The 26,485-nt window shown below is 38.5% G+C and overlaps 3 protein-coding genes across 5 annotated transcripts; 2 read left to right on the top strand and 1 right to left on the bottom strand.

Annotated features, from left to right (window-relative positions):
• fam83d (family with sequence similarity 83 member D) lies at positions 1-6,179 on the top strand. Of its 2 annotated transcripts, XM_047810414.1 has the most exons (5): positions 1-634; positions 934-948; positions 2,538-2,705; positions 2,961-3,085; positions 4,688-6,179. In XM_047810414.1, the coding sequence occupies exons 1-5, from the start codon at positions 161-163 to the stop codon at positions 5,559-5,561; spliced, it is 1,656 nt and encodes a 551-aa protein (XP_047666370.1). In that variant the 5' UTR covers positions 1-160; the 3' UTR covers positions 5,562-6,179. The 2 variants fall into 2 exon arrangements, with proteins under 2 accessions (XP_047666370.1, XP_027021240.2); XM_027165439.2 differs by lacking the exon at positions 934-948 and having other exon boundaries at positions 2-634.
• Positions 6,180-12,872: 6,693 nt separating this feature from the next.
• On the bottom strand, positions 12,873-24,984 carry LOC113655115 (NLR family CARD domain-containing protein 3-like). Of its 2 annotated transcripts, XM_047810599.1 has the most exons (8): positions 24,929-24,984; positions 20,770-20,886; positions 18,745-18,799; positions 18,281-18,485; positions 16,235-17,993; positions 13,434-13,676; positions 13,081-13,257; positions 12,873-12,932 (listed from the first exon to the last, which is right to left on the bottom strand). In XM_047810599.1, the coding sequence occupies exons 1-8, from the start codon at positions 24,979-24,981 to the stop codon at positions 12,896-12,898; spliced, it is 2,646 nt and encodes an 881-aa protein (XP_047666555.1). In that variant the 5' UTR covers positions 24,982-24,984; the 3' UTR covers positions 12,873-12,895. The 2 variants fall into 2 exon arrangements, with proteins under 2 accessions (XP_047666555.1, XP_047666556.1); XM_047810600.1 differs by lacking the exons at positions 18,281-18,485; positions 18,745-18,799; positions 20,770-20,886; positions 24,929-24,984 and having other exon boundaries at positions 13,503-13,676; positions 16,235-18,030.
• Positions 21,766-24,174, top strand: LOC125140780 (zinc finger MYM-type protein 1-like). The gene is made up of 2 exons (XM_047810601.1): positions 21,766-23,192; positions 23,558-24,174. The coding sequence occupies exons 1-2, from the start codon at positions 22,352-22,354 to the stop codon at positions 23,608-23,610; spliced, it is 894 nt and encodes a 297-aa protein (XP_047666557.1). The 5' UTR covers positions 21,766-22,351; the 3' UTR covers positions 23,611-24,174.
• Positions 24,985-26,485: the final 1,501 nt, after the last annotated feature.

Raw genomic sequence — 26,485 nt, 5'->3', positions numbered from 1 at the left:
ATGAACGTCAAGCACAATCGAAGGGTAGCGAATATTTAACGTGTACCTTGTAGCCGCACGGGCAGTAATGATTAGCAGAAAACAGAAGGCTTGCTTAAATGACTAAAACAGACGTATTTTTATTATTATTATTATCATCCAATAATTAAAAATTGAAAGTATGGCTATGTCACAGTGTCTGGATGATTTACCGGACTGGAGAAGGTCGGAGGTGCGACACGATTCAAACATAAAAGATTTATATAATGAAAGGCACAGACTTGCCCTGGAAACGCTGGTATCCGAAGGAATCGACTCCTTTACAGATTTTCTGAACAAAGAGAGAATTGCGAACTTTTTAACCGACGACGAGATCAGACGAATCTCCCGTGCCGCGGTTGTACCGAGATGCGTTTCCCTGGTTGGAGACGATTCACACTTAGAGCAACATAGCACCTTGGATTGTTCGTCTGCCACGTATTTCCCCGAGGTTTCCGACCTCGAGCCCCCGGTTTTAGAACTCGGTTGGCCCGCTTTCACTACAGGGTCGTTCCGTGGAGTCACGCGCGCTGCAGCTTACTTTCAGCCAAGTTATGGAGAAAGCATTTACAGCTGCAAAGAAGCAGTACGAAGAATGATAAAAAATGCAAAAGAGGTAAAACTTTCTATTAAATTCTTAAATTGTCATATGTGTTTGCTATTTAATAATACTGAGCAATATTTACTGGGTAGACTAGTGGTTATGTGGGTATACCAGAAGGTCAGGGGTTCGAATCCCCGGTCCACCAAGCTGCCACTGCCGGGGCCCCTGAGCAAGGTCCTTAACCCTCAATTGCTCAGATGTATAAATTGAAATGAAAATGTGAGACAGTGCATAAGGGTGTCTGCTAAATGATGTAAATGTACTGAGCGTTCCTTGATTCCCTGCATACGAAATTTTATTCTCTGTTCCAGCTACCCACTACAGGGGTATGTTTGTTTAAATATAAATAAATAAATAAATAAATAAATAAATAAATAGTTCCACAAATAAACAGTAAGTGATACACACCTGGGCATTGAAAATTGTGCGATGGGAGGTTACAGTCATGGTGGTGGTGGTGGTGGTGGTGGTGGTGGTGTTTGTGTAGCCAACGTGACACAAGGTTATTTTGGTAACTTGTTATATTAATACCAATGGCTAAATTGCAATGAATTACCTCATTAACTACAATATATATTCTAGATTATATATTAGCTAGATTATGCTATATTATCCTAAAATAATATCTTTATCTTCAAAGCTACATAGGCTTTATTTATTTATGTATTTGTTATTGATTACTATTGTTTGCAATAAGGGTGTCAACAACTGTGTTTATCATTTGTGATTGTTTTCCAAGCTTATACCACAGCTTATTTTAGTTGTTGCTTGTTTTGCTGCTTGGTCTTCTATTCGGTCTTCTCTTGAGGTGAAAGGAGGAAGTGAAACGTCTGCTGATTGACTTGGCCATTGGTGACTTGATGATTGGCCAGGCAAATACCTTCAAATACACATTTTCTCCCTGATGAAGCAGCTTATTGTGTTGGCATTGTGGTTTGTTTTGCTACATGAAGTTCCTCCCAATTATATTTTAATGCATTTCTTGGCAGACAGAATGTTTCTGTAGACTTATTTTACACAATTGCACTTGACTATCAATAAAGATTAGTCTGCTATTGTTTTCCTTGACCTGTTTGATGTCTGGTTGTTAGTACACCATTGGATTCTGTCTTTTTTCAACAGATTACAAATTGTAGTATTGGCTTTTGCTCAATGCTTGTCATATTGCTATTTTCATACAACAATTAAACAATTGCACAGTTACAATTATACCGTTAAAGTCACAGTGATCACACTTTTCCCCTCTGATGTTTAATGTGAACATTCATGACCTGTGCCTAGCTCTGTGTCTAATCCATGTATAACTGCATAAATGAGCAGGTGTACACGTGTATATATTAAAATGGATGCTGTGTGTACTTTGGTGATTTTTCTTGTTAAAACAATAACCAAGTGAAGCTCCTGCTATAGCATAAATGGATGTTAATTACTTTATTTAATATAGGGTCTCTCAACCTACAGTTACTGAATCCCTAGGGGTTTGTGTGGTGTTCAAGGTGGTTAATTAGACTGTGAGGAAATGATCATTGTCACATTAAATTAAGTTTTATTAAATAAAATTATTTTCAGGTTTATCATTTCTAAACAATCTATGTCTCAAACTTTATTCTTAAATTATTTAAAGTCTATAAATAATTTACAATCTATAATTTCTTCATCTTTCTCTTGTTTAATAAAAAAATGCTTTGTAATCCTTTACATAAAGATATTTAAATAGCATTCACATAAAAGCCAAGAAATCTTTTAAACCTTTTAATTGAGTAGTCATTGTCATAATTATAATTATATAACAATAACTAAAATGTTTTTAATTATGATTAGTTAACTGTGTAGCTGTGGTAATGGTACCTAGTTTTTTGGTGCAGACATGACAAAAATATTCAGGACAATATATTTTTCTTTTTCTTTTTTGCAGGTGATTGCCATAGTAACTGATTCACTAACAGACCTGGACATTTTCCATGACCTGCAGGAGGCATGCACCCAAAGGCGTGTCCCTGTGTACATCCTACTAGACCAGGCATCTCTCCCAGCATTCATGCAAATGTGCAAAAACCTTAATGTGCAACTTGGTGACCTACAGGTATGTTTATTGCCATTTTAATGCTTCTCCCACCCTTTCTGGATTTCTGAGTATGGCTGTCTCTTGCCCAACTATTTTAAAAAGACTTAATTACTTGATAAAGTTAAAGTTAAGTTTCTAAGAATGTGGTATGAGTATTTCTCTAACCACCAATGCAAAACAGTCTGATGGTTAGCGCTTCTCTTCATCTTCAAAGCTAAATTTAATTAAGTGATTTTGATTTTTGAAGTTCACTACAGATTCCTTGTTTTGCAGCTTATGAGAGTGCGGACACTAACAGGTTCAACTTACTACATGCGATCTGGTGCGCGAATTACTGGGAAGGTTCATGAACGGTTTATGTTGATTGATGGGAACAGAGTAGCCACAGGCTCCTACAGGTAAGGTTTAGACTAGATAATTATTGCTCATGACATGGCATCATAAACCAGGAAACGAATACACATGCTAATTTCCGTAGTTAGTTCCTTAAATATAACTCTTTACTTTTGCTGTTTACTTGTGCTGTTTTATAAATATCAGAAACTCATAAAATATTAGCAAGTATAGTTCTTATTTAATGCTTACTATGCTTCATTAAGGCAAGCAGGTCCAATAATGAAATACTGTCCTTGTTAGTATCTCATTTTAATCATTACAATTCATACTTGACAAAAATAAAAAGAGACAGACATGAAATGATTTTTTACGGCTAAAGATTCTTGTAATCCATAATTCTGATATAAATTTTTGGGTATTCGTTTCCTAGTAATCATGAAAAATTCGCTGTAGTCTAATATAAAGAACTATGTGTGTGTGTCTGTGTCTGTGTGTGAAAAAACAATGTACAAAGGAACTAAACTAATTTGAACATTACGGGGTGCGGCTGAGTGAGGGATGTACTTAAAAAAAGCGATCAAGCACAAATGTTTTTGTGTGTACAAACGAGTGAGACAAGTTTGAAGTGATAATTGGTGGGCCGAGAAGATAAAAAAATTACTCAATATGTTAGAAACTGGATGATCACAATTTTTTTATTTCTCATGCACAGATATGCACAAACAAACTGACATGGTTTTCTTAATTTTCTGATCATGTGGGGGCCAACTTCACACATTTCCAGCATTAAACACTAAGGTCAAGGGAATTTTTGTCTGGAATATTTATTAGAATAAAAAAGAAAAATACTTGGTAATGCAAGTCTATATACTGTCAAGATAACTTTAGGAGGAAAGCCCCAATAATTATCTCATTGGAGCAAATAACTTTTTTTAGTAGTAATAATTTGAGAGTTATATTTTATGTATTGAGACCTTCAGTTGTACTTTAACACATTAATGGCATGATAAGTCTGGTATGATAGTGGTATGATGATGGGCATGTCCCTGCTTGTAATGCAAGATCAGCCATGTTACAATAACGCTACATTAAAGAGAGTTTATGGCCTGGCTAATTATCCAACTGTGGCAGCTAATTAAATCATTGCATTGATTTTGGGGGAAAAAAAGACAGTCAACCAACTTGGTAATCTGCTCTCTGATAAGGCTATTTGTCATGGAAATATACATAAGGCTTTAAGACAATGTACTGGTTAATCTCTTCAAAAGTTCTTTATTTGTGACTGTATTGACAATGTTGTATTTTTCCCACAAAATCTCTTTTTGCAATGTGTAAATTATGCATCTTTACAACATAGCACACTTCATAAATAACGTAAAAACTTGTCCAAAACTTCAGAAGCTAAGCTCACTTGGAGGGCCTTGCTAACTCTTTCATATACAGAATACAGAAGAGAGGGTCATGCAGTCAAACCAATTCAGAGAGCTAAGACATTTGTTTTCTGTTGGACTCCCAGCTGTGGATAACTGTGGCATTGGTAGTTATTGAAACATTATTGAATGCTTTGGTGTCACATTAATTTTTGCGATGCTATGGCCTTCCAGTGCTTAATTTTGCTATTCGGGAATGATTAAGATAATATTGATTTATTTCTTCACCCTTAGGTTCAACTGGACTGACGGTAAACTTAACAGTAGCAATCTGATTGAGCTATCTGGCCAAATCACAGAGAACTTTGATGAAGAGTTCCGCATCCTCTATGCTCAATCTCTCCCACTTGACACAAGAGTTACCTCTAGTATTCAAAACAGTAGCATCTATGATTACCAACTACTCAAGCCCAAAGGAGCCTCCGGTTCCACAGCAGCAGTCTGTAAAACAATGAGGATGACCAGCACACCCAACAGAGCTCACATCAAACAATCTGGAAAAGAAAGTGAGATTGAGAGCATTCCACTACCTGGTACCTTAAATCTTGAAGGAAAGTCGATTGAGCAAGATTTTGGACATGATCCTACTGCTGCTGAAGAGAAACCTGTGAATGTTGAAAACTTTGCTGTATCTGCTAACACTGTAATTGTGGGAACTACGACACGTATACCTGCTCAGTTTCGTCACATGTCCACACAGACTAGCTACCTGAATTTAGATGACACAATGCAAATAAAAGCAATCACCACTCCTCAGGATCCTTGCACCATAGCCCTAAACTCTGACTGCAGTGAAAAGACAAACAGCCCCAGCCATTCATCTGCCTCAACAACTACCACACCCAGGGATTGTACATCTCAAGTAGAGATGCAGTACTGCCCATACATCAACCGTAGTATACTTCCTACAGGCAACAACCTGAGAGATAGTGTCTGCAAACTGACCAAAGAACGGCATTACCATTTTTCAATCATTCGCTCCAAGCTGGACCACATGGTAATGATGCTATCCCGTGGGAGTGGGCAGATAGATTTTGTTGGTCGGCACCATGGGGTGAAGGGCAATGTGTTGGTTGGGACATGGCCAAGGTCACGTTGTCTGCAGTAAAGGGAGCAGTCTTGGTGTTGGGAATGTTTTGCATTACATTTATTATCTTTCAAGCTGTAACTCAGTGGAACATGTGTTCCATTTAAACACTTTATAGGGGGTTTGCCAAAGCACATTTTAAGAGCTTGAGTAAAAATAATATAGTATAGTTATTACATGTTTATTGTTAATGTTTTTCTAGACTTTATATAATTAAAGGTGGTTGGGTCTTCTTGACAGTTAATTATGTTTAATATTAAATTTTGACACTAACTGAAATGCTGTTCATTTTAGTGGGATAATGGGATCATTTGTTAATCAGGTGATGTAAATTGATAATTTACAAAATTGTAAAGGTTTAGTAGTATTTTGCACAGCCATGTTTTCACTGTTAGAATACATAAGGTACTGGGTTCCTGAAATTCTAATTCATAAATCAAAGCATTCCAAGCTTTTGCTTAATTTAGCAGAGCACTTCCACATAGATAGCTAGTCATCACTTCCTAAACATAAACTACTAACTGAAACAGTGGACCAAAAAAGAGTGCACTCCTCTACTGCAGGTGTCAAAGACTAGATGAAAATTATGGAGAGCTGCAATAATTGTCTCAATAAAAATTGAGTTGTGTTGAGAGTAAATGTTGACTGCTATTCTTTCTTAATCTTTCTTTATCTTTTTGTGATTAATAATTGTGTTAATAATACCTAGATATCTTATGCAATTATGTCTTTCAAAGCAGCACATCACTTTTTATAATGTAATCTATGGAGACCAAGAATAATTTTCAGTATTCAGACTTTTTGGACCAACTGGCTAAGATGTGGCAACACAGAGCTTATGACACAACTGGTCATTTTCAAGGCCCCTGTGCATAGAATTTGTTAGTTCATTCAATAATATTTAAAAACTCTATGGAAGGCTTCAGAATGACCATAAATTCTAGAACAAAGTAGATTCATTTGTACATTTTGCGGTGGTAAGAAACATATGGAAAACACACTTCAGCCAGTAAATTAAAGTATTAAATTAATAACATCTTGTTTCAATTCCACCTGTAAATGTGTGGAATATATTAGGCAGCAAGTGGTCTCAAAGCTGATGTGTTGGAAGCAGAAAAAATGGGCAAACATATGAAACTGAGCAACTTTGACAAGACCCAAATTGTCATAGCTAGATGTCTAGGGCAGAGCATCTGAGAATGCAATGATTAGTGACCAAGGAAGGATAACCAGTGAACAGGTGAAAGTCATAGGCACCCAAGGCTTATTAATGCAATTGTAGAATGAAGGCTGATCCCCCAGAATAACTACTGTAACACAATGCTGAAAAAGTTAATGTTGGCTGTGGTAGAATTATGTAATTGCAGCTTGGACAGAGTATCTATATGCTGTCCCCTGTCCACTGCCAGAAAAAGACACTCCCTTTGTTAAGCTTTAATGTTTGTCATCACCAGCTCCCCATCAGCTGACTGGTGTTCAGTGCCAGTGCTTCAGGATTAGAAAAACAAAATAATATAGTGATTCCAGGAAATGTTTTAGCTGATACATCCCTAAACCTTTTAATTACACCACTGTTTTCCCCTGTCATACATGTTGCTCCATTGTTTGTTTAATTTTTGTAGTTAACTCAGAGCAGTCCATAATTTGTTATCTATGAGTTTAACTCAAATATATTTTATTGAAATAAACTATTGCTGTGGATGCTTTTTAAGTGCACTTTCAAAAACAATAAAAAGACAAACCCAAAGACAAGGTGCTGTCTGAAGATCAAATCGTTTGGCACATAAATTTCAAGGTGAAGTGGTTTTGGGTGCAGACTGATACACCCACCAGAGGGTGTATCAGTCTGCACCCCAAACCACTTCACCTTGAAAAAAGCCATATTTCTTGGCTCCATCTGCTGAACCTGAACTGGCAATGCATTTATGGTTGGGCCTTCATCAGAGATCATTTGAAGACTTTGGCAGCAAGAAATTAATGTTGGGTCTGTGGTGAACTCGGAAATAGTGATGACCTATTAGTTCACTAAACTACAAACTGTTTTAGGAAGGACAAGGTCACCCAAATGAGGATTGGTTCCCTTCTGAATCTGGTCCCTCTCAAGCCACCATAACCCCTGGCTTGTTCGTTAGGGATAGATGTTAGAGATTTATAGTAACTTAATCCTTTTAACGTTAAATTCATTTTATTTCTTTTTCTTATTTTGTTTCAATACTTCTGTAAAGCTTCTTTGAGATAATGTGAATTGTTAAAAGTGCTACATATATAAATTGATTGGACATCTGTCACTAAGGATATACAAGAAGTACATCAGGCACTAGCAGTAGAAAGTCGGTTTGTGTGTATGAATGTGCAAAAATGTATTGTCCTTACTGTGGATTAACATATGGCGTTAAGAGGGAGTCCAGACCTCCTGTATGTGTATGAGTGGAAACCCAGAACCTCTGCAGTGAATTCAGTGAATCAAGCTTTCATAGATAAGGCCAGTGCTTTTACTAACCTTTACACGCACACAATACATAGACACACATGATCTGCACTGCACAACTCACACACACACAATAAGGGACCAGATGCACATTGTGAACAAGAGTGGTTTGAGAAATGCAAACTAAGCAGATATGTTATTGTTGTAGAATTTTTTTTTGGGATAATTACAGATGTACTGGAGTAGTGAGTCTTTGTAGAATACATGAAATTCCAGGGAAGGCCACACCCATTCATAATGGAGAATTCATATCCACATTTGTCTCTATTAAAAGCTGATAAAGAGAATTGGGAAGACGTATGAGAGTGGACATCGAGATGTGTGGAAAGTTGAAAGGTGTGGAAACCCAGTTCAGATCCCACTGTGTCTTATAGTGAGAAAATAAAAGCCTATTGTAATGTCTTTGAGCTGGATAGCCTTGGCTGACAGAACATTTGAAATAATGCCAAACAAACATGCTTGGTGTTCCAATATCTATAAATACTATTGTACATCCCTCCTTTTCATGCATGGTCTTACTCATGCGTCAACTTTTTATAGTAAGGAAACAATTTATTTGGCAAGCATGGTTGGTCACTCGGGCTGACCCAAACACCACTTCCTACCACACCTCCTGCTATTCTCCTTGCTGCTCTTTCTTCTGCTGTGCAATGTGCCTGAAGATCTTCAAGGTCAGCTGTGGGAGTACATATTTCAGCAGCTTTATCTGAACCTGCAGGGTGAAGACACATTTCACACATTGCTGCCTGAAATAGTAAAACATGTATGTACACGCACAAAGTAAAATAAATGAAAGAGGTACAGTATATGTGACAAACACCTACGACAGCAGACTACTAGATAGTATTACAAAACTGGACATAACAGAACAAACACTAGACAAGTTTTATTTGACCATATATACATTGATAGGAGGGGGATACAAACTGTTTTATTATGGTGTGGATAGGAAGAGAAATGAGGCAGGAGTGATCCTAAAGGATGAGTTCCTGATGAATGTTTTAGAGGTGAAAAGATTGTCAGACAGGGTAATCAGTTTGAAGTTAGAAATTGAAGGAGTAATGTTGAATGTCATCAGTGGGTGTGCTCCACAAGCAGGCTATGAGTTAGAAGAGAATGAGAGATTCTGAAGTGAGTTAAATGAGGTGATGGAGAGAATTCCTAGATGGCAAAGAGTAGTGATTGGAGCAGACTTCAATGGGCATGTTGGTGAGGGAAACAGAGGTGATGAGGAGATGATGGGTTGGTGTTGAGGAAAGGAACCTAGAAGGACGGATGGTGGTAGACTTTGCATTGCAGGTGGAAATGGCTGTAGCTAACACTTATTTCCAGAAGATAGAGGAACATAGAGGTACATATAAGAGTGGAGGTAGGAGTACGCAGGTAGACTACATTCTACAGTATATAGACGAGCCAGTCTAAGAGAGATTAGTTACTTCACCTGAGCAGAAGGGCTCAGGGAGACAGCTAGGAAGATACTAGGTGTCATCTGGAAGGAGAAAAGAAGATAATGAAGCATGCTGGTGGAACGAGGAAGCACAGCATTTAGAGGATGCGGCTAGCTAAAAAGAAGTGGGACAAGGATGTCTTACTGAAGAAAGTAGACAGGATTACAAGGAATCACAGCACAGAGTGAAGAGGGACATGGCAAAACAGAAAGCATACAATGAGTGGTATGCCAGGTTAGACACGAGGGAAGGTGAGAAGGACTTGTACAGAGTAGAGAGGTGTGGAGGGGTCTAAGAGAGACAGCAGTGGAATTTAGAATCAAGATTGTTCGACAGTCTTTTAGAGAGTAAGATGATGCCTGAGAAATTGAGGAGAAGTGTTCAATCTTTTGGAACAAGGGTGATGTGCAAAGTTGTAGCAATTGCAGAGGTATGAAGTTGATGAGCCACACATTAAGGTTATGGGAAAGAGTAGTGGAAGCTGGGCTAAGAAAGGAAGTGGATATTTGTGAGCTGTTTAAGGATGTCATGAGTGGCAGAGAAGTATGTCAGAGTAGTTCAGAGATGAGGATGTTGAGGTTCTCTTTAAAAGTGATGAGGATGGACAGGATGGACAGGATTAGGAACTAGCACTTCATATGAAAAACTTAGGTTAGCTGTTTTGGGGACAAGGTCAGAGAGGTTAGATTGAGATGGTTTGGACATAGGAGAGGAGAGAGCGTGGCTATATTGGCAGAAGGATATTTGGAAATTTAGCTTCCAGGTAAGGGGTCAAGAGGAAGACCAAAGAGGAGATATATGGGTGTTAAATGGGGGCATGAAGGGGGCCATCAGGCATTGAATGGAGTAGAAGACAAAACCTTCAGATTTTTGGAATAAAGGAAGGTGTTGAGAAGGGGAAACCTACTGAGTTGATGAAAAAACTTCTGGAACAGGTACTCGGCAAGGGGGGATTTTGACAACCAATCCAGATTTACAGGGCACACCGATCGTCACAGCCTCTAAGAGATGGTCAGTTTCAGGTTCATCATTATTAAGTGAAAGAACCCATTCTTTGCCTGGCAAGATCGAAAACTCTGAAATTCTATAGTAAAGTGATACATCTCATTCCATGCTCACTGAGATATAAAAGGGTATGTTAAGCACTTTATTTAAACATACACAATTTTCACATTTTATTTATTTCCTATTATATTGAAATGTAGCCCTACTTTTATTTATTTAATGAGAGAACGTTATACATATTTACAAGCATACATATGTTCAGTTCTATGTTATGTAACAATAAATATTGTCAAAAAGTTTTAAATTGTACTGAATTTATTTGATCTGACAGTCAGGTATTGATTGCTTGCAGATGTTGATACAACTACTAGGCTACTTATAAAATAAAATAAATTATTAAATATATATCACACTAACTAGTTAGACATTTTTATCTTCCGGACCTTTGCTTCAAGAAATGTTCTCTTACTGGACCTCTTTAAATTTTAGTTGAATACCTTTGAAATAGACCCTTTTACTGTTTGTACATGTAGAGGGCCAAGAAATAAGTGTGAAATGTGCATAAAGGAAAATAGGCACACCACAAAATAAAACTGTAGAGACAAACAGTTAGTAACATATACCTGGTGTTGTTCTGTCTATTATGGACTCATGAATGTACTTTTGGACTTATCTTTAAATGGTCATTATTCTTGCCCCCTGTAGAGGGCGTCTATCGCTTCTGAGAAATAGAGGCTGCAGAGCTCAGGTCAGAGTTCATTGCCAGAGCTCGCAGCATAAACGTGTCTCTGTTATTTCTCTGTGGTTTGTCAATCACTTAAAATGACATTAAATGAGTCATGATGTTGTTGTTATGCATGATTATGAGAACTGTGAATATGTGAGTAAAATAAATGGAAACAGTTGTTATTTAAATTACTATTTATAATGTGAACATGGTGATGAATATTATATGATGTGATTATTTACATTTATTTAGAATACATGATGCAGTGTATTGTTCACATTGATGCCCCATTGAGTTACTGGAACAAATATGGACTTTATTTGAAAAGAGAGAATTTATTTGAACATATGGACTTTTGAATACATAGTTGTATTTTCCTATTGTGTTACTGTTCTTTTTCTGAAACTGAATAATTTATGTTGACCGTATCTGAGAGAAAACAGAAAAGAGAAAGAAAGGTCAGAGTTCATTAAACATTGCCATAGCTCACAGCATAAACGTGTCTCTGTTATTTCTCTGCAGTGTTATACATTCAACTTGCCCCTCTGGGTTTCTCTGGCCTGGAGCGGGTAACATACACAATGATGACTTGGCAACAGAAGTACGGTGAGAATCGGTAGTAATGCAACACAGACAGAGAAAGTTATTTTCTCAACTTTTTCAACATGGCTACCAGAACCGTGTACTATAGTGGAGTGGATATGAGATGTTAGCAGATGGCCAAATATACAGTGGCCAGATATATATACGTATATTAGTATATTATATTAGTGCAACCGTAAATGCAACACTACCTGACAGCATCTTATAGCAGTCTAGAGGGTGGTGTAGCGGAAATTTTAAATATCATGTGTTTTATATCATTGTTATGTGCTTTTGCAGTAAATAAAAAAAATTGTACATGGAACATTAGGGGAGTTTGTGTGAATGTGCTTGATAAGAACTGAAAATGGAGGGTGCATAAAGACACACACACACACACACACACACACACACACACACACACACACACACACGCACACACATACACACACCTGGGGTACAAATAGGAGAGTAGAATTTGCCTCTACACAGTGAAGATTCACCTCTCTTTTTTGTAGGTTTACATAGTAAATGTACATACCCCAACAGATAAAAAAAAACAAGAAAGAATCCTTTAAGATGTATTTTAAAGAAGTATAAAGAAATAATAATGATGGAGGTCTTTAACAGTGTTTTCAGTAAACTCTATATGGAAGATGGGATGGTTTTTAAATCAGATACAGAGAGTAAAGAACTAAAGGATCCAATGAGTGAAAACAATGTGATAGATGTGTGGAGAGAGAAAAACAGAGGAAGAAACAAATTGTCGATAAGGAATATAGTGAAAAACTGTGTTTTCAGGACAAGAATTGACTTTATTTTATTTATAAAAAAATGAAGAAAACCAGAAATGAAAATCAGAAATGAAGAAACAAGTTTGAGTATCATAAGTTTTTGTTTCTTACTCTGGATTGTAAAATATATTACATTTTGAAGTTGTAGCTGAGAGGATAAAAAGGATGTGATCAGTCACAGTTATTGTTCTGGATCTTCTACATCTGAATATGAATGATTCAGCTCCCAAACTGCTGGAAATGTGGGACGTGTTCTAACGCTTCACCACCATAACTGATTTATTCTGGAAAAAAGGTCTGAGAGACTCCTGTCATACACCAGACCTGGTGAGTTTATTACCCTTAATGCTGAAAAACACAACAGGACAGAATTACAGACACATTTAAACACATTGCTTATGAACAACAGAAGCATAAATACACACATTAGATGTGACATTTTACAGCACACAGTGAATATTACTCAATATCATACAGTAAAGAGACGGTAACTCACCGTAGTGTCTCCAGTTTACAGTGTGGATCCTTCAGTAGATCAGAGAGCAGATTCACTCCTGATTCTCCTGGTTTATTATTGTTCAGATTTACTTCTCTCAGGTGTGATGAGGAGTTTGACCTCAGAGCTGAAGCCAGAGCAGCACAACCTTCATCTGTAATACTGCAGCTCTCCATCCTGCAAGAAAGAAAACCTTCTCACACTTAACACACTCAGTTTTAGTATTGAAAACATGAACTACACAAAATCTTTATATACAGTACATCTCACACACACAACAATGACAATATATCAGATCACTACAATTACAGTTACCACAGAGGAGAACTGGATGTTGTCATGTTTATTAAAACTGTGTATGTGTGTGTGTGTGTGTGTGTGTGTGTGTGTGTGTGTGTGTGTGTGTGTGTGTGTGTGTGTACCTCAGTTTCTCCAGAGTACAGTGTTGATTCTTAAGTCCATCAGAGAGCAGCTTCACTCCTGAATCCTGCAGTTTATTGTGACTCAGGTCCAGTTCTCTCAGACTGGAGGAGTTTGAGCTGAGAACTGAGGACAGAACTCTACAGCTTTCCTCTGTCAGATTACAGAGACCCAGACTGGAAGAGAAATGATGAAATATCAGAACACTGATCTCAAACACACAAACACAGCCATAATCCAGCTAAAGATGTAACAGAAATGTCAGTGTGTTTGTGTCACACACACAAATCAGAGGACAGGACACCACATCAGCACATTTACAGGAGCAGGGACGTCTTTCTGCACTCCACAATCTCTCAGCTACAATTTATTATAACACCATTAGGTCATGTACATAACACACACATGTGAGAGCGAGCAGCCTACAAACACTACACTCTGATCTGTGTTCACGTTTTTACAACCAACACTGCAGATACAGTGCATTTTATTACAGAAAATAAAGAATTATACAGCTGTACACTACCAGTTAATAACATGAAAATACTAGTCGTACTTTACACTCAGTTATATGTTGGATTTCACAGAGTCCCTAAAACAGTTGGTGTGTGTTGTTCTCTGTGCTCGTACAGGTACAAATCTGTCACCTCCAGTCCTCTGATTTTACACACACACTGGTTCAGATGTTTGGTGTGGACGTGAGTACAGGTGGAGTGTTCACATACATCCAAACACATCCAAACTAAAGAGAAATATTATATAAACAATTCTTGATTATGATTTACATTTTTTGGGAAATATAAATGTGTAAAAATCTATCATCTATCATAAACAATGTAAATAAAGTATATTAAAAAGAACATTGTACTGTTTACTACAGATGTCACTGTTACTATTTCAACACAACTTAGTGAACCCTTCTTTCTCCACAGAGTAAAGGATTTGTGTAGGTGGGCTTCAGGTGGCTATAAGTGACATGGTACTTCCTGAAGAGTGTAGTGTATATTGTATAATACACAGTGTGGAACTAGCTTTGAACAGCACAACCTCCCCAAACCTAGCATGGTAAGTGAGACGTCCGACACCAAGGTAGCTGTCAGAATCAAAACACACCATTTAACTTCAACAATTTAACTGTCATTATTGTCTTCTCTTATGGAACACACTTTAGACCCAGTGTTAAAAAAATAATGTGTCAGATACAATCACAATACACCTTCCAAGTCAGTGCTTTTACCCAGGATTAGACAAAAGAAGTTAGCACCTAATCCACCTCTGTAACTCAGTTATAAAACTCAACTTAAGCTGAATACAAGACCATATGCAATACAATAAGAAAATCCACCTCCACTCTTTCCAGTATGGTACAATTCAGTATTTTGTTCCCAGTCCAATAAGAGCTTGAGTGATATCAGACCTGATATCAGATTTTATCAGTACTTAATGATGAACAGAGAACAAAACCAGTCTGTTATTAATGTTGTACAACAAAAATATAGATTAAGTACAGCTGCTTATAAATACAAATACAGTTCACAGCTTAAAATCTCCAAAAACCACAGAAAGGTTCGAAAGAACGAAACCTGACTGACCAACCGTCACGTGCAACCGTCTTTGTGTTCACCGTCTGTTTTTACCACATCCACCATCTTCTGATGCAGTGAACCAGACAAAAAACTGTGTCTATAATTCAACTACAACAGATAAACAACAATCACGATCCAAGAACAAGAATGTGATCGGTCATTAACAGTTTGGTGTCTTTGTCAAGCTCCAAGAAGAACAAAACAGGACTTTTTAATAACAGCGGTCACGACACTACACTCACCTGTGACAGATTATTCATCCTCTCTCTTTTTAGCTGCTTGTACACTTGATAAGCAACGAACAAAATGAACCCCATCAAAATAAAAATCTTCATATAAAAAGTCACATTTAAAATCCATCCTCTACAAACAGTTCAGTGATAGAGAAAGAAAATCTTCATCACACATCTGAGTAGCTGCCTTGCTTGTTTCTAACAAAATAAGAAGATAAAGCTGAACATTTTCCCACTCCGTCTGTCAAATATGTCGAGGTCCAAAATGATGATTGATGTTTTATTTACCACGAGCTCAGTTCTTGGTAAAGTTTAGCAGTAGTGCAGACTGAAGGAGACTTTTGTTTTTCATTCATATTGGGGTAAATTTTTAAAAAGCATTTATGTTTTATTTTTATAAGAAAGAACAATTGATGAAAAAAGCCACGACAGAGTGAATCTTGCCACAACACTGTCACACACAACAAAAGATGAGGAACTTAAACATAAAGAGATACTTGAAGGACATTAGAGAGTTTTAATATTTACTTTTTATATTTTCTATCCATATTGATCCCATTTTGTAAAAACTCTGGTGTTTAGTTCAGAAATGTCTTTAGTTCTTAAATCCATGCAGTTATTTTGTCTAGATGTTTTTACATCAATTTTAGAGAACACTAAATGTTTCATGATTCATTTATAAAAGCTATAAAATAACTCATATGATGTTATAATATTTTGTCCATGTGGCCCAGCCCTCAGTTCAGATATAACATGTTAGTGTAAAAAGTGAAACAATCTTCTGTAAAAGTACCAGAGGTTTGTTTAAAGATGATTAGAGTAACTATTAACAAACATTAATCCAAACAGTGCAGTTCAGTGTTACATTAAAATAATAAACCATGCAGTAATACATTTATAAATAAAAATACTCACTCAGCTCTTCTGGAGGCTTTGACCACTGGCAGCAGCATCAGAAGACATTCATCAGATCGATCGTATTTCCTCAAATCAAACTCATCCAGCTCCTGTTCTGAGGTCAGCAACACAAACACCAGAGCTGACCACTGAGCTGGAGAGAGTCTGATTCCAGTGATACCTCCATAAATGTAAGATTGCACTTCCTGCACTAGTGAATGATCATTCAATTCATTCAGACAGTGGAACAGATTGATGGATTTCTCTGGAGATGGACTCGCCCCAATCTTCTCCTTGATGTACTCCACTGTTTCCTGTTTTCTGTGAGATCTGCTTCCTGTCTGTGGCATTAAGCCTCGTAAGAGAGTCTGATTGGAGTCCAGTGAGAGACCTAGAAGGAAGCGGAGGAACAGGTCCAGGTGTCCATTCTCACTCTGTAAGGCCTTGTCTACTGAACTCCTGAGGAGATCAGACATGTTTGACTTCCTGAAAAGATCAGACAGGTAAGAGGTTTGATGTTCTGTTACATTTCTGCTGATGAAGGAGAGAAACGTGTATAAAGCAGCGAGAAACTCCTGAACACTCAAATGTACAAAGCTGAACACCTTCCCCAGGTGAAGACCAAACTCCTCTCTGAAGATCTGGGTACACACTCCTGAGTACACTGACACATCTCTGACATCAATGCCACACTCCCTCAGGTCTTCCTCATAGAAGATCAGGTTTCCTTTCTCCAGCTGGTGGAAAGCCAGTTTTCCCAGTGCCATGATACTCTCTCTGGTCCGCTGAGGATCAGGGTCACATTTCTGATGGTATTTTTGGTCCTTGTGTTTGATCTGAAAGATCAGGAAGTGTGTGAACATTTGAGTCAGAGTCTTGGGGATCGCACCACCCTCTGCTTCACCCAACATTCTCTCTAGAACAGTGGATGAGATCCAGCAGAAGACTGGGATGTGGCACATGATGTAGAGGCTTCTTGAAGACTTCAGGTGTGTGATGATGTTATCGGCCAGTCTCTGATCACTGATCCTCTTCCTGAAATACTCCTCTTTCTGAGGATCACTGAAGCCTCGTACCTCTGTTACCTGGTCTACACACTCAGGAGGGATCTGATTGGCTGCTCCTGGTCTTGTGGTTATCCACAGGAGAGCAGAGGGAATCAGATTCCCCTTGATGAGGTTCGTCAGCAGCACATCCACTGAGGCTGACGCTGTCACATCACACAATCTCTCATTCTTCTGGAAATTTAGAGGAAGTCGACACTCATCCAGACCATCAAAGATCAACATTACTTTGTAGGAGTCACAATCTATTGATTCGAGTTTTCTTATTTCTGGGAAAAAATGATGGAGAAGATTCATGAGACTGAGATTTTGCTGCTTCATCAGATTCAGCTCTCTAAAGGGAAGTGGAAACATGAAGTTTATGTCCTGATTTACTTTTTCTTCAGCCCAGTCCAGAATGAACTTCTGCACAGAGACTGTTTTTCCAATTCCAGCAACTCCTTTAGTCAGCACAGTTCTGATGGACTTGTCTTTAAAGAGATCATTACATTTGATGGGTGTCTCCTGTGTTGCTGGTCTCCTGGACGCTGTCTCAATCTGTCTCACCTCATGTTCATTATTGACGTCTCCACTCCAACCCTCTGTGATGTAGAGCTCTGTGTAAATCTCATTCAGAAGTGCTGAGCTTCCATGCTGTGAGATTCCTTCATTAATTCTTTTAAACCTCTCTCTCAGATTGGACTTCAACTTTGGCTGATACACAGAGTTGAGTTCTAATAAACAAAGTAATAACATGTTTTAATGCAAAATCACTGAGCTCCGTATAAAATGTACATTTATTTCAGTTCCTGCTGTTCGTTCCTGATTGATGTACTAAATATTACTGAAGGATCAGGCCATTGTACAGAGTAACTACAAGCTGGGCCATGAACAGAACAGAAAAGCAGCAGATTTACATGATACTAAAATTAAATTTAAAACTAAAAGTGTTCATATCTAAAACTATTTCCTCTCTCTAAAGTGAACCTGATGGAATAAAGTCATGACTCAGAGTTCTTACTGTTGTACAGCGTGTTAGCGAGATCTGTATGGTTCATGTTCTTCAGGACGTGCAGTGTGATCTTCAGCGCTCCCTCTCTGACACTGTGCAGATCCTCCTCATCCTCCACCTCCCTCTCAGTGCATGCTGGGTAATCTGGACTCAAGAGCTTCCTAAACCTCTTCAGCTCATTCTTTATCAGAGTGATGACTTTGTGTTCCAGCTCCTGGTTAGAAACACACAGGAACAGATCTAAATATTATCATATTACAGTGACAGATGCTTTTATTAAAAAAAAGTAGAAGTCTCTTTTTATTATCACATTTAAACTTAGAACTTAAATTCTGATTACTAATAATGCTGCTGCACATCAAGACATTACAAGGATCACAACACACATTACTCACTAAAACACACACACACACACACACACACACACACACACACACACACACACACACACACACACACACACACACACACACCTTGAACATGGAGTCCAGATGATTTTTGCTGATGTTTGATTTCTTCTTTTGTGGTCTGTGAACAAACAAAACACATCATGTGATATGGACGTATTAGACGTACAGTGATGCCTCGAGATACGAGTTTAATTCGTTCCGTGAACTTGCGCGCATCTCAAATTGCTCGTATCTCAAAACAATTTCCCCCGTTTAAATGAATTGAAATCCCATTAATCCAGCTCGCAAACTTCCACTCCAGTTGTTATATCTTTATGTGTTTTGAATATGAAAAATGTACAGTACCTGTATATATAAATGACAAATATTGTATAAAACATACAGTAATAAAAGAGAATGTCAAAAAAAAATAAACTGGTTTTACTTTACGGAAGATGCGCACGGAGGTTGAGGGAGGAGTAAACAGGCAGAGGAGGAGGAATTTTGTCTCGTGCGTACACTTTCACTTTCGTTCACTTACTCGCTACTGTAACCTCTTAATGCTACTTCACACTTAAATAGACCTTAACTAAACTTCACGAAAATTAACGAACTTAAATCAAGCATGGCGTTAGTTCTGGCAGGCCACGTCGTCAAGCGTGCATCAGCTGTTAATCAGCTGTCCAATCCGGTTACGACATCCATATTACCCGACAATTTAAATTCCCATTCATAAAGCCACTCTATAGGCTGTCAGGCCTAGTCAGTCTGAGCTCTCTGATCAACAATGTGTGCGGAAGTGAAAATCAAAATACAAAGCAACATTATAACAGTAAGGGCTTAGCAAAAACAGTAATACAACATAACCAATATAGTCAAGAAAAAGGTGATGGGAAATAAGGGGAAATTAGGTCAGTGTATTTAGAAAACATAGGAGGTGATGCCGGTAAATAAGGTGATATGGCACCGTGGGACTCCAAGAAATACTGGGAACCAAAGAGGAGGCTCCTAGGAGCGTCAGGGTATATATATTGAGAAGATACCTGGGGCTCGCGGGTGAAGGTGTGTGTGTCAAATTCTTCTGGCCAGATGAAGGAGGCAGCCCCGCGCGTGCACGCGTGTGTGCCTGTGTGTGTGTGTGTGTGTGTGTGTGTGTGTGTGTGTGCCTGTGTGTGTGTGTGTGTGTGCGCGTGTGTGTGTGTGTGTGTGTGTGTGTGTGTGTGCCTGTGTGTGTGTGTGTGTGTGTGCGTGCGCGTGTGGTGTGTGTGCGTGTTTTTTACTTTTGTAAGAACGTCACGAGAGTTTTTGTTTTTGATTGATTTTTGCATGACATGCTCTTTTTGGGGTTTTCATTTGTTACTTTCAACTTGGCAATTTCTCTTACAGAATTGTTGGCTGATTGACCACAATAAAGAAGTTTGCTCATTCTCATCCAAGTCTGAGGAGTTTACTCAGTGTTTTGTTTGTAGTAATTATAAAGTTATCAGTTTAGTCTAACTAAACGACTTGGAGGCGGCTCTGAGTTACGACTGGGGTCGATTCTATTTTCAGAGCACACGTGGTTGTCGAGGATCTTTGTTTCGGCGGCGGCTCGGATGCTCGTATCTCAAAAATTTGCTCATATATCAAGACAAAAATTTGGTGGAATCACAATTCGTATCTCAAAAGATTCGTATGTCAATGCACTCGTATCTCGAGGCATCACTGTATATGGATGTATTCATAGCTGCACAAATCACACACTAATAAATACAGACACAGATATTTAACACTATCCTCTAAACACAATACACTGACTTCAGGATTTCCTAACTGACACCAACATGTTTAGAAACAAATGTTTGAATAAATTAATAAAATCTTTATATTGTCATTAATGTCCCAGGTGTAAATGTTCTTCTGTAGGACCACAGACCCTCCAGCTCAGGGACTGCAGACTGAACTGAACTCTTAAAGCACTTTTCCTCACTGCAAGTCCGAGAGCTACAGCACTGCACAGTTTAGTGTTTTACTGCTTCAACACCCGATAAAGCTCATGAAGGGCTTCATAATGAGACGAGTGAGTTTGATTTGGTGGAACACTGCTGTATAACACCTCACTATACTGACCTCACATCAGTAGAACTGTCTCTGTTTCTGAATAAAATTGGACGATCCATTGACCAGTCACTCTTCATGGACATACAGCTGGGTTGTGGTGAGTCTGATCTCTTTCTCTTCATCATTCTAGAATTACAACAGAAATATCAGCATTAATTAATACTCTTCTGTCTCAGCACAATGCGTTCATCATTAAACACTGTTAATAATTCCATCTTTTTAATTCAGATAAGGTCTGTACACTTATTCAAACAGGAGACAATCCTCATAAATCAGGAATTACACTGATATCAGGAATCCCAATCACAGCTAACTGACTCAGCTGGGTCTTAAAGCCTGTAGAGTTCACTGACTCAAAGCTATGCTGCTCTTATGCTCCACATTACACAGTCCTTTTTACTCTTCTCTCAGTGAATGATTTGTCTAAACTGTTCTTAGATCAGATCAGTGATATATTCACTGCTATTAAACACCTTAAAGCAAAGTTGAGTTTCTGTGTTAACTAGTGAGTGTTTAGAGATACAGATGTGTTCCCATGAGACGGTGTGTATTTCATGTATGTCACAGAGGTTACGAAATGCAAGGGCGTCGATTTGGGTAGGGACGGTAGGGACATGTCCCTACCAATATCCAGGGAACACTCAATTGTCCCTAGCAATAATTCGACCAAACCTATATATATATTTATACATAACCACTGATGTCCGTCTGTGTCTTGTGCTTTTTTACTTATTTTATTTAACATTTATCCAGGAATCATAAAATAAGATGAAAAATTTTTTACAACGGCGTTCTGTAAAAAATAGCGCAACTAGTGGAACACAAACGGTTAACAGATTTACCCCCTGCAATGAATCCCGCCTCTGTAACTCAACTCTCTAAAAGGATTGGCCTTTGCCTTTTTTTGAGTCCTGCCACTCTAACCCACGTCGCTGTTTGATTGGCTTTGTCTTTCTCGCTAATGTATTGAGGTCGGCTGCAGCTATATTCCGTTGTATGAAGCAATATGCAACGTGACACACGTGCGCACACACACACACACAAACAGACGCGTGATGTGATGCTGTCTGAGGATGGATGCAAAAAAGAGAAAAGTAGACATTCGGAGCTATTTTAAAACAAACCACCAAAGTAAGCCACTTAAAACCACTGAGCCACTTCTCTATTAATAACATAATGTTGTAATGATTACAGGTATCTAAGCCACAAACGTTCTTCTCAGTGTTCATATGGCATGCATCAGTGCATTTATTTTGTCAGGTCAGGTGACAGAAGCAGTCCTGTCATGTTGTGGAGAGGCAGGTGGAAAGGCAGGGTTACAGGTGAGGTCATACAATAACATGGTAGTGTTGGTTGTGAAATTTAGCATTGAGCATTCTCCTCAAAACGATACAGTAACTGCAAAAATGCTCTTGTTAGTTTTGAACGGCACCAGAATAGTAAGTCGCACCATCATGCAGTTACAGTTTGTGTTCAAGAAGCATCCCCTGTAGATTCACAACTTTCAAGTGCCTTGGCAAAGCAACAAGAGGATGCTAGGTATTGCCTGCAAAATATTGTAGGTTCAGTACAGTTCCTTGCTAGGCAGGGTATGGCACTGCGAGGCCATGAAACAGAAAATGCGAATCTTTTTCAGCTTTTAAAATTCAAAGCCAATGATGATGCGCGTCTCTCTAGTTGGCTATCCCGTTGTCATGACTATACTTCTCCTTCTGTGCAAAATGAGATTTTGGAAATGTTAGGAAATTGTATTGTCAGAGGCATTGCAGTCTCTATCCAGTCTCTTCCAGTTTTGCAGTACTCACTCATTATAGATGGCACTCAGGATGTCTCAGGAGTAGAGCAAGAATCTATATGTTTTAGATATGTGGACCATGACCTGGTACCACAAGAGGTTTTTGTTGGTTTGTATGAAGTCTCAGGGACTACTGGAGAGGACATTGCTAGAGTGGCTGTGGATGCACTCATGAGGCTAAATATTCCCATGTCTGGTTTAAGAGGGCAAACATATGATGGTGCTGCTAATATGTCAGGAAGACATTGTGGAGCACAAGCACAGCTAAAGAGACAGCAGCCATTGGCTTTATATGTGCATTGTGGGTCACATTGTCTTAACTTGATCACACAATCTGCATGCCTAGCCAGTCCTGTGATACGGGATGCCTTGCAGTGGGTCCATGAGCTAGGGACATTAAGCCAACAGTCTGGAAAATTCAAGTCTATATTTTCAGCAGTGGCAGCAGGTTCAGAAGGACCATCAACATCACTCAGACCACTGTGTCCAACCAGGTGGACAGTGCGAGGAAAAGCAATCAAAGCAGTGCTGTCTCAGTATGAGAGTGTTTTATCAAGATTGGAGGAGATGGCATCAAATGGATCTAACACAGGTGTGAGGGCAAATGGACTGCGAGAGAGGTTTGAAAAGGGTAAAACTGTGCATGGACCCTTTCTGGCATTAGAAGTGATTGAGGAATTGGAGTGTCTGAACAAGTCTCTGCAAAAACGGACTGAAACTGTTGCAGGAATGAGAAGTGCAATAGTGTGCATCAAGTCCATTTTACAAGCCAAAAGAAATGAGGAACGTGTTCAGGAGGTTTTTAATAAAGCAGCTGCAATGGTTGACTCCCTTGGAATTACGTCCATTCAGATTCCTCACCAAAGACATCCACCAAGGCGATACACTGGTGGGGCAAGCCAGCACACTGTCATGTCATCGGTGGTGCATTACAGAACAGAGTTCTATAAAATGCTAGATAGTGTTGATGTTCAGCTTAAGGACAGGTTCAGTCAACCAGATCTAGATGTTCTGCAGAAGTTAGAGGAAACTCTACTGACTGGAGAAGTGATTGACATTGTTGATCAGTATCCAGAACTGAACAGAGACAATCTAAAAGTCCAGCTAGCCATGTTTCGCTCTAGAAACACTTTTAGATCTAGTACTGAAGTGGCTAATATTCTAAGAGGAATGTCAGTTGAATTGAGAGGCCTGTTTGATCAAGTTGAAACCCTTGTCAGGCTGCTTTTAGTGGTCCCAGTGTCATCAGCTGAGGCCGCAAGAAGTTTTAGTGCTCTTCGAAGACTAAAAACATGGCTCAGAACAACAATGACAAGTGAGACTGAACAGTATTGCTGTTTGCCATGTCCACCAGGACAAACTAGACAAAATTGATGTGAAACAAATATGCCAGCAGTTTATTTCTGGTAATGACAGACGTAGACATGTGTTTGGCTTGTACAAATAGCAAGTTACAGTACAGTACACACTAAGCTCTCAGTTATTATATAGTATATATAAATATATAATGTTCTTTATTTCACAAAATTAAGTAATTAATACATTATGTTCTGTGATGTAATGTGTTGGTTTTTTCTGGAGCAGATCTGGAGGAAATCTGCTTGTTCAGTTTTTTTTTTTACTTGCCCTGCTAGAATTCTTACTGGCATCATAAAAAATAAAATAAACCTATTGTGTTGTTTTTGACCTGTGTAACCTTAATAAATAAAGTTATGGCACAAAAAATACTATTTTAATTATTGTACAATTCGAGTAAAAAGTGATAAGCTTTTGTACTTTTGTGACAATGTGGCTCTGCAGACCAATTTTATTTATGTCCCCACCAATGTCAAAATCAAACTTACGCCCTTGACGAAATGTAATCTATTTGATTCGTGTTCGCGGAGACGGAGCTCCCTTTATAACGTGTTAAAAAGCACGGACTTTCGATCTAATGTATTTCAATAGGAAGCATCTTTCGCGTCTGCACGGCGTTTTTCTTTCCGCCACTCGGAAGCAATTTTGCTCATTTGTTATTCATTTTCTCAGAAAAGAAACCATAGCAAAATGTTTAATACCCTACAGAATATAAAGCAATAAAAACAAGGATAAAATCTCCTGGTTAAATGTTGAGTAAAGTAGTGCTTAAATTTTAAAAATGAATAACAAATGAGCAAAATTGGTTCCGAGTGGCGGAAAGAAAAACGCCGTGCAGACGCGAAAGATGCTTCCTATTGAAATACATTAGATCGAAAGTCCGTGCTTTTTGTACGTTAAAAAGGGAGCTCCGTCTCCGTGAACACGAATCAAATAGATTACATTTCGTAACCTCTGTGACGAACTGCCGTGAGACTGGGTTTGTATTTATTGCTGGTGAATGTAAAAGTAAGTCACCTCTCGTCTTTCTTTAAGTCCTGTTTTCCAGACACACTCATGTTGGAGGTCATGTCTCCTTCTCCCGATTACAGCAGGACACACGTTTACTTCACTCCAACACGTTTACTTCACTCCAAGATCGGTGTGTTAAATTAAACCTTGAATCAGCACAGAGTTCACTTACAGGAGTCACGCTATCAAGTAATAAAACAAACTGTGTACATTAAAACTTCAGTACAAAGCCACAAAACTCTTCTGCATCTAGTGTCACTTCAGTGTGTTTATATATTAGAGCTTTAGATACTCACGTGTTTTTATTCCTGAAATCTTTTATTTTTTACTCGTCACAAAATGGAGCTGCTGACTTTCACTTTATTACAGTTCATACTGCAGAGGGGGGAAGGGCAGAGACGCAGACACACACACGCACACTGTAACGTGGTCGGAGTGTTAGGTTTGACCCGGAGAAAAACAAGGTGACTTAAAAAGGAAATAAACACTCGAATCATGTAAAGTTATCCCAAAAAGCCTTGTATTTGATCATCTCAGCAATCACATCCAACATACACACATATAAACGGAGTAAAAGCGAAGGAGAAACAAAAACACTCGGTTCCCGTCACAAAAGAAAAGAAAAACGTTGGTTTGCTCAACTTAGAAGGCAGAATAACAACAACACGTCTGAATACTTTCAACTTCGCGCTAGCTCTGCCTGGCGCATGCGCACTCACCAGTCTAAGCGCATATGTCAGCAGAACTCTCATAAAGGCACAGTAACACATAAACCATTACAATATTAAAGTGGCCGTTACAACACACACACACACACGCGCGCGCACGCACGCACACTGATGTACTCTATGCTCCAATCCAGCAGGTGGCGGAAAATGCATCTTGTAGTCGAGTTGCCATTCGCAATTTAAACAACAGGAGAAGGACACACACACACAATTTAAACAACAGGAGAAGGACACACACACACACACACACACACACACACACACACACACACACACACACACACACACACACACACACACACACACACACACACACACACACACACACACACACACACACACACACACACACACACTTTGATGAATATGATTCCTTACCATTTCAATTATGCTTTTTTCAGCATTACCTACACACATGAAACACACCACATTGTAGTCCTCTGCATTTCCTAGAACACAATGATTAAAACTGGCTCTATTACAAAGAACAAACCAATCCATATAAAGTTCAACCAGTTATAGTGCAAAACATTTAAATTTAGATTTACAAAATTAGACCTGACAATCCATAGTGTGACAAAGAGTAAGACTATAATAGGATGTAGAATATTTACTGTAAATGTCCAGCATAGTGTTTTTGTTTTCTTACTTTTTGATCAGATATTTCTGTGCATGAGGAGTGTCTTGTCTGATATATTTTGATTTATGTTTTTATTTTACTTTACATTTAAAATTGAGTAAATTAATAATGTCCCTAAACTTACCTCAATATTTTAGCAGTGCACATACAATCTCCATTCTAGCCAAAGATAGAGCACTTTCACTTGTCTTCACA

Source organism: Tachysurus fulvidraco, chromosome 2 (genome assembly GCF_022655615.1).
Source record: "Tachysurus fulvidraco isolate hzauxx_2018 chromosome 2, HZAU_PFXX_2.0, whole genome shotgun sequence".
Lineage (NCBI taxonomy): Eukaryota > Metazoa > Chordata > Actinopteri > Siluriformes > Bagridae > Tachysurus > Tachysurus fulvidraco.
This window is presented reverse-complemented; position numbering and strand designations above follow the sequence as displayed.

Excerpts from the sequence above, each read along its gene's own strand:
- fam83d (XM_047810414.1), top strand. The coding sequence starts at position 161 with ATGGCTATGTCACAGTGTCTGGATGATTTACCGGACTGGAGAAGGTCG. Across the intron at positions 2,706-2,960 it reads TGCAACTTGGTGACCTACAG|CTTATGAGAGTGCGGACACT; the intron begins GTATGTTTATTG and ends CTTGTTTTGCAG. Across the intron at positions 3,086-4,687 it reads GTAGCCACAGGCTCCTACAG|GTTCAACTGGACTGACGGTA; the intron begins GTAAGGTTTAGA and ends CTTCACCCTTAG.
- LOC125140780 (XM_047810601.1), top strand. The coding sequence starts at position 22,352 with ATGGCACTGCGAGGCCATGAAACAGAAAATGCGAATCTTTTTCAGCTT. Across the intron at positions 23,193-23,557 it reads GAGGTTTGAAAAGGGTAAAA|CTAGATGTTCTGCAGAAGTT; the intron begins CTGTGCATGGAC and ends AGTCAACCAGAT.
- LOC113655115 (XM_047810599.1), bottom strand. The coding sequence starts at position 24,981 with ATGACCTCCAACATGAGTGTGTCTGGAAAACAGGACTTAAAGAAAGAC. Across the intron at positions 18,800-20,769 it reads GACAGTTCTACTGATGTGAG|ACCACAAAAGAAGAAATCAA; the intron begins GTCAGTATAGTG and ends GTTTGTTCACAG. Across the intron at positions 17,994-18,280 it reads CGCTAACACGCTGTACAACA|AACTCAACTCTGTGTATCAG; the intron begins GTAAGAACTCTG and ends TTTGTTTATTAG.